Source organism: Sceloporus occidentalis, unplaced genomic scaffold (assembly GCF_023333645.1).
Source record: "Sceloporus occidentalis isolate IW3139 unplaced genomic scaffold, rSceOcc1.0.p SCAF_4, whole genome shotgun sequence".
Classification (NCBI taxonomy): domain Eukaryota; kingdom Metazoa; phylum Chordata; class Lepidosauria; order Squamata; family Phrynosomatidae; genus Sceloporus; species Sceloporus occidentalis.
In genome coordinates this window covers 84,295,982-84,304,220 of record NW_028316984.1, presented here as the reverse complement: position 1 = coordinate 84,304,220, position 8,239 = coordinate 84,295,982, and the positions used below count along the sequence as shown (strand labels likewise).

Genomic DNA, 8,239 nt, shown 5'->3' with positions numbered 1-8,239 from the left:
GTTGGTTTTTGATTCCCAATTGTTCTTCGAAATTAAACCTGAACTCAAAGAGGTGATTCTATAGATTAATTTATTCATATTACGTGGTCCTAAAACAAGAACCACTGCTGATTTTATGAACAACAATCCCTGTCTCCGTTATAAATAAGTTTAAATAGCAGTTCACATAACATAGCATTTACATTTTGGATTGAGAGTTGCATCAGCTCATTTAACTAAGTCCACAATCCTGTTGTGTTTGCCCAGGAATAATTTCTATTGCTATCCATGAGATTTATTCACAAGCAAACATGCATAAGATTGCAGTGAATTTTAATCATTGTCATGCAGTAATTCTATGCAAATTTACTCAGATGTTTAAAATATTCTTCAGTATTGTAACAATATTCAATGGGATTTAGGGGTAATACAGACTACTCCGAAGGCACAGCCTGCAACTGCCCCTTTTCACGCTGGATCAGGGCCATGTCAACCTCATGCTGCGGTCCCGATGCAGCCTTGCGAGGGTGCCATAGCTGCGGTGGTGCAGCTATATGGCACCCCTTCAGTGCTGCATCAACTAGACGCAGTGCTGGAGGTGCATCATGATGCCATGCGCTGTCTGGAGTGGCACACAGCATCATGGCGCTCTGGGAACAGAGTCAGGGCATGCGTCATCAGGACACTGTGCCCCAACTCCACCCACAGGCCAGCCTTTCAGGCCGGTCTATATAGCCCCTTATTCACCTAGACTAGCTAGAATTGTGGCTTTAAATAAATCAAATAACTTACCAGGTTTTCAAAACAAAACCCTAACTGGTTTGTAACTCAACATTTCTAGGTAGCATTATTAATATTTTTTCCACCCAACCTTTGCATATTGTAATTTTAAATTCAATTTATTTTTCAGTGAGTACAGCTCTCAATGAAAATTAATAGACACTTCCCAATAAAAAACAAATTTAGGGTATAGTGCTTTCCCCTGTTTACAGTGGAAACAAAGCCACTTAAACACAGGGCTTTTCAGACCTAAAAATTTTACCAGAGTTTGAAACACCGCTTTCCCAAAGCAATTTGTTCCTGTGACCCATTGTGGGCATTTTAAAAGTAATTTGTTATTATTGCTTCAAATATTCTATTGCATTATTCATTTTGCATTGCTTGTTAATTTTGTTAATTTTCAGTACTTTAAAAAATGCATGATTGATAAGAGAATGGCATAAACCTTGAAAAATTCCTGTCAAATAGCTTTTTAAATGCCATTTTAATTGCAACTTTAACAGTAATTAGAAAACATTACTCCTTTAACCAGTAAAACAGTGTTGCTTGAAATGTTACTCTGTCTCATCCACATTACAAAATGGGTAACCAATTACAGACAGGCACATTACTTGCTGCCCATCGGTTCCAAGCTCTAAACCACTCTCTCCACCAACAGACAGAATGGGGAATCTTTGGCTGTTCATTGGAGTCAAACTACAACTCCCAATGCTCAGAAGTTGCTTCTTCCTGCTATAAATACTGCAAATAATTTTTAAACAAATGTTGTAAACTAATGGGAGAAGGAAGGGCTGAATATATAGCTGTGAATATTTAGCAATATTTATTTTTTTCATTCATGCATTCTACCTTTCTCCCATGTTGTAAGACAGTTTACAACATGAATTAAAACAAAATACATATTAAAACCAATCAGTGATGACACTGAAGAACAATTTATACAGATTAAATTAGCTATCATATTGAAACCAAACAGAGCAGCTTTAAAAGAATTTAAAAATATAACAGGAAATGGGGGAAGGTAAAACCCACCCTCCTTAAAAGATATCTCTGCAGCAGCCAGTTCGTGGCCAACCTATCAAAATACAAAGAACTTTGCCTGTTGGTGGAAGGTGAGCAGAGAGGGAGCCAGGACTTCTTCCCATGAAAGTGAATTCCACAAACTGGGGGCAGCCACTGGGAAAAGCCTCTCTCACATCCTAACAAAGCATGAACAATCTGAGCATGGGTATACTTTCACACATTTACCTGGTGCATCTTTTAAGCTTGCAGGGTTAATTACCTTTTCACCATGTTCAGTTTCAGAATTAAGCATTTCTGGAATGTGGATTTATATGACTTGAAACTGGTAGTGGCAAAATTGAGGACCTGAAAAGCACATTCTTTCCATTTGTTGGATACTATGATGTTATCATTATTTACTCCAAGTGGTGGAGCTCCACCAGACCCCCAAGCCAACTTGGCATTTTACCCAGCTGAAAGCCACGAATAGCAATTCTGAGATGACTCTGACAAGTGCTGAGTTTCTGGATCTGAGCAGAAATCTATCATGTACCATGTACAACAGATTTTAATCCTGGCAGTTGCAGAGAGTGTAAAGATCCAAACGGAATGAAGTTATTCTCACCGCTACTCTTTACTCCAGGAGTGGGAATCATGTGGCCCTTCAGAGGTTGGTGGAGGGTAAGTCCCATCAGCCTAGCCAGCTCCATTATCATGAAGAATGCTGGGGATTGCAATCTAACAATATTTGAATAAATTCAAAATTCCCACTCCTGCTTTACTCACTTATAGCCCTTGCAAGTTCATGGAAATTCCTCAGATGGGCTACTGATAAGTGAATTCATTTCAAGTCAGACTTTTCTCCCACCAATAGCTCCTACAAGTATGCAATATTAAAACTTCACATAGTATTTTGATTAAACCACAAACCACTGTGGTTCAGCAAGAAGGATGTTTGGAAAAAGGAGTGTCAGGCTGAAATATTTTGTTGTTCATTAAACTTGACTTCCAATCTCTTGTGGCTGAAATTCAGAAAAGGTTGTTGTACAGTTGTGCTATGGCCCACTGAGTTCTTGGGGAAAACAAGTGGGAAAATGTGAATAAATAATAACCACATCTGATCAGTGAAGTTGTTGTGGGAGCACCAGGCTAGGGGAGATTATATTCACAAAAACGTAATTTTGCAAATGTATCCAAAAAGATACTGTCAAATGGCTTAAATTTAATAATTACTTAAAAGGAAATAAATACTAACACTGGAAATGCATTATTCACTTCACCCCTCTCAGAGGGCTCACTGTGACTACACTGTTCAGTCTAATAAGCCATAGCTGAGCATGAAGTATTTTGTCTTTGAGACAGCTCCAACAGAGAAGAGCAGCCTCATTTCTCTTGGGCATGAGCCAGGTGTTGAGTTTTGCATGGGATAATGCCTGCCTGAAGTGACTTGGAGACTTGGTGTAGGTCCCGTACAGACCTGACAGTCCACTGAGCAAGTTCCTGCAGCACCTTCATGCCTCTCATTTTCTTCTCAAATAAGCCCTGTTTACCAGTGCCTCTGGTACCTTCCAGTTCTCTGGTAGGCACATTGTGATTCAAGATGACCATGAGTTCCTCCAGCTGGTAAGCCAATGCAGACACTTGGAGCATGACCGACTGGATAGATTTATGGAAATCATCATCAGTAGGTGTCAAGTTGGATCTCTGCTCTTCCAGGATTTCATCCAGCAAAATCTCAAAAGCCCAATAGGCTTTCAAGTTAATTCCCAGCCGCTCAGCATCTGAAATCTCACTCCAGTGTTCACTGTCGGCTACAGGTACACCATCAATTGAGTCAAGGCTGAAGTTGGTGTCCAGCCCTTGCTTCTCAGCCTAAAAGGATAAAGATTGAAAAGAGGTAATGGGAAGAGAATGGTTTTCAACATTTTCTGGCATATATTTCCCCCCATTTCAATGCAACATCACCCAACAGCAGTTCATCTTGTGCACAAAAACTGCCTATAAGAGCCATTGTGGTGTAGTGGTTTGAGCATTGGGCTACACTCTGGAGATCAGTGTTTGATTCACCACTCAACCAAGGAAACCCACCCTGTAATCGATTCACCTTAGGGTCACCATAAGTCTGAAACCACTTGAAGGTACACAATAACGACAAAGAAGTACAGTCAGCCCTCTATATTGGCAGGTTAGCCATCTGCGGATTGAAGCATCCATGAATGGCCCTGCCCCATGAATGTGGTTGTGCCAATGTGGTTGCTCACATGTTTTGCATCCATTGACAATAATGGGACCTGAGGTGCCACACTTTTTGCTATCTGTGGGGAGCTCCAGAAAGGAACCTCTGCAGATACAGAGGGATGACTAGTAAGTATAACAATCAATTCTGTAGTTCCCTAAAGACATTTAAACTTGCATGAAATCAATGAGTGCCTGACAATAGTTAAACTACCATACTTCCCTTAAATAAGAAGGATCATGGCCACTATGAGAAAGCTAGAAGTTAATTATTATGGTCAATCCACAAAGACCTGGTGAGAGAAGTATGATACAGAAAAGATATACAAACTAACATTCACTCTGTGTGTCCCCTCAACATGCCTTCTTTTATCAAGAGTCTTCCTCAAGGAGCATTTCATAAGATGTTGTCTTATCCAAATCCTAGATCTGGAAGAGACCACAAGGGGCATCCAGTTCAACCTCATTCTACCATGCAGGAATACACAATCAAAGCACTCCCAGCAGATGGTCATCCAGTCTCTGTTTAAAAACCTCCAAAGAAGGAGACTCTACCACTCTCTCAGGCAGCATATCCCACAGTCAAACCGCAATTACTATCACAAAGTTCTTCCTAATGTTTAGGTGGAATCTTTTTTCTTGTAGTTTGAATCCATTGCCCCATGTTCTAGTCTAGAATAGCAAAAAAAACAAGCTTGCTCCACCGTCAATATGACATCCCTTCAAATATTTATACATAGCTATTATGTCACCTCTTAACCTTCTCTTCTCCAGGCTAAACATACCCAGCTGAGTTTGTAGCATTATGAGTAGTTTGAAATCTTTGAAAGGGCCTGGCTCCCCCCCCCCCCCCCATTTTTCTTGTACTGGGAAATAGCTTCAGACTCTACTGCTGGATAATAGTTGAAAAAAAAGCATTCCTTTGTTGTTTTTTTATATGCTACAGATATACTATTTTATATCTAGTCCTGTATTTAAAATAGTGAACAAACAATTTAGATAATAGCTGCCTTGTTAAGACAAAGACTGCTTTATTTCTTTCTTTTCCACCAATTATGGAATTGGTGAGCTTTTGTTGTTGTGTGCCTTCAAGTCATTTCTGACTTACAGCAACCCTACGGTGATCCCATTACACAGTTTTCTTGTTCAAAGGGGATTTGTCTTTCCCTTCCTCTGAAGCTCAGAGACTGTGACTTTTCCAAGGTCATCCAGGGGGCTTCTATGGTTGAGTGTGGATTCAAATTCTGGTCTCCAAAGTTGTAGTCCAACAGTCAAACCACTACACATGCTGGCTCAGCAACCTTTACCTAGGATGGAAATAAATGTTTTACGTTTTCAAAAAAGGATTAAACTTTTCTGCATTTCTTCCTCCCAGTATTCATAGAAGTTACTTAAGATGGAAGATATAACCATTTCATCATCTGCTAGACAGAGCAAGGAATGGGAATCCTGTGGCCTTCCAAATTTCCTGAACTACAAATTCCAGTAGCCCTAACTTCCATAGAAAATGGCAAGGAATGATGGAAACTTCACTCTAGCAGCATCTGGAAAACTACATGATTCTTACCTCTGTGACAGAGGCTCGTGTCAAAGTCTGCAGCTCCCTTTTCTTTTCTTGCATCATGCAAACACCATGCCTTCAATATTAACCCCAACTGAGTCAACGTCAAATCAGTTACTAGCCCTTCTCTTACCTACCCTCCAACTCATTTTTTGTAACATCCAATGAAAGTCTCTGGAAAGTTCAAAAATTTACAAACTGATGTGAAGTTTTAGAAGTTCTGGTCAAACTGCTATTTGCTGCTTGTGCATTAACCTGACCATTTAATGAAGAGACTATGAGAACAGATACTAGACAACATTTAGTGTACCAAAATATAAAACTGTAGAGGCATAAAGTACAAATCTGAATTCAAAAAACCCAAGATAACTTGAGTAGATTTCTTGAGAGTTTCACAAGAACCCCTTTTAAAATACTGTATTGAAATGGACTAACACATCTGCCTCTCTTAAAACTTCAAAAAGGAGGTGCTCATCAGCACGGTGTAGTGGGCAGAGTGTTGGACTAGGACTCCAGGAGAGCAGAGCTGCAATTCCCACTCAACCATGGAAACCCACTGGGTACCTTGGGCAAGCCACATTCTCTCAGCCTCAGAGGAGGGCAAAGGCAACCCCTATCTGAACAAATGAAAGAAAACTCTAGGACAGGTTGACTTGAAGATACATAAGAACAATACTTGTAGTTACCTGAAGTTATGAGAGCCAACATAGTGTAGTGGTTTGAGTGCCAGTCTATGACTCCAAAGATTAGGCTTTGAATCACCGCTCAGCCATGGAAACCCATTGGGTGGCTCTGGCATGTCACATACTTATAGCTTTAGAGGAAGGCAAATCCTCTCTGAACAAAGCTTGCAGAGAAAACTGTGCTAGGTTCATCTTCAGGTCTCCATAAGTCAGAAACAACTTGAAGGCACACAACTTGAATTTATACAGTTACCACAAGATGGCACTATATTATAGGGACAGTATAATTCCACATCAGTTAATTTCTCTTTTCACCCCACAACTTCAGACAGGTATACCACCATATATAGTTACTCCCGATTTCAGCTCAGTCTAGACAATTTGGTAAAGCTGGCAAATTTACTTACCTTGATAGACTGCTCCAAAATATTCCTTCTAAGAAATCAGTTAATAGATTTTGCTCACACATGTGGTTTGATGGATTGTCACCAGATTTGCAACAGGATGGGTGGGTAGGTAGTATTTGTTGTTCTAGGTCAAATCTTACTTATTTCATTGATCCCCCTCATCCACTCCACAATATGTGGCTCTATAGGATTGCTTGAGTTATCTAGAGCTATTTGTCCTGCCCTTTCCTTCAATGAAGCACTAGTTGGATTGTGGGTGGATAAATGGGCAGGTAGGTGGATGGATCTGCCTTTGCGCAGAGAGTGGGCTAATATATATGACATGTTGCCCATGCCAGTTATATATTCTATGCAACAGTGATTTCATCTCTTGTTGAAAAATAACATTTTAAAAACTAGATTTTGAAAAGGAATGGGGAAAAGAGGAGTCAAAGGCAGTCATCCGATCAAGATTAGACACTGCACCAAAGAACTGGATTTAACTAAACACAAACAAAATGAGTTGGGGGGGATGGACACTTAACAGTTTCAAATTGAATAAATTAAGAAAGATGCTATGTGAACAAGGTTCTAACCTATCCACAACAAGGTATGCTTATATCGCTCTATGATTACAAATCAAACAAGGGATTCAATTTAAGCACAACAGGGGTTAGTAGCACTAATAAGTCCAGTACTCTTTTCTTGAGGGTCATTTTCCCTTTCACTTTGCTAAAGCTTTTAAAATGCTGAGGAACTGCATGATGTAGTGATTAGAGTCCTGGATTGGGACTTGAGAGAACTATGAAACCCACCTTGGGCACCCTCAGCCTGACCTGCCTCACAGAGTTGTTATTTTGAGGACAACATGGAAACAAGGAATGTGCATGGGAGAAAGAAGGAATGTGACCACAGCTGATAAAAATAATAATAATAAACACATCACACAAGTGTTTTACTCTCCCCCCAAATTGAAAAGTAACCGCCTCATCTAAGAGACAAAAAACAGAATGCAGCTTCTCATTCATCTAAATAAAGTGCCTGGAATTTTGAAGCTGTAAAAGAAGAGACAGACTAAGGAAAGGCTATGAGACATATAGAAAAAAGAAAAGACTTACATAGGACTCAAGAAGGGTGCTGACATCCGAGCGCATCTTCCTCAGGAGATGTACAGTGGGATGGCAGAGCTCATGGTGCTGGGAGGTCACAGGCAGTCGCTGTGTTGAAGCCATCTCCCAGTCTAGCTGGCCGAAAGGTGACAGTGTAGCTGAGGCACACACTGCTCACACAGCTGGGTATCCACCAGAGTCCCTTGCTCAGCTCATGCATTCCAGACCAGTAGAGAATTCTCCACTTGTGCGCTTGGCACATCTCTCTCTCCCACCCTCCCTCTTCCATCCCCTGCGGCCTGAGAAGAAACTACAAATTCCTGGCAGTGGAGCTTAACCCTTGGAGATTAACGGGAGCAACCTTTTCCCAGCTCTACCACCTACTCTACTCTCACAGGCTGTGCATAGCAGAAGTTGTCTGCTCCCACATATTACCCTTTCTCCCCCTCTGGCTTGCTTTTAACCTCCCCTTGTCTGCTCCCATATATTGCCTTTTCTCTCCCT

The 8,239-nt window shown here is 40.7% G+C and overlaps 1 protein-coding gene across 1 annotated transcript; it reads right to left on the bottom strand.

Moving 5' to 3' along the window:
• Positions 1–359: 359 nt before the first annotated feature.
• Positions 360–7,858, bottom strand: CNTF (ciliary neurotrophic factor). The gene is made up of 2 exons (XM_089520644.1): positions 7,745–7,858; positions 360–3,633 (listed from the first exon to the last, which is right to left on the bottom strand). Exons 1-2 carry the CDS (start codon positions 7,856–7,858, stop codon positions 3,145–3,147), a joined length of 603 nt encoding a protein of 200 aa, XP_089376770.1. The 3' UTR covers positions 360–3,144.
• Between the last annotated feature and the right edge of the window lie 381 nt (positions 7,859–8,239).

Excerpts from the sequence above, each read along its gene's own strand:
- CNTF (XM_089520644.1), bottom strand. The coding sequence starts at position 7,858 with ATGGCTTCAACACAGCGACTGCCTGTGACCTCCCAGCACCATGAGCTC. Across the intron at positions 3,634-7,744 it reads GCACCCTTCTTGAGTCCTAT|GCTGAGAAGCAAGGGCTGGA; the intron begins GTAAGTCTTTTC and ends TTATCCTTTTAG.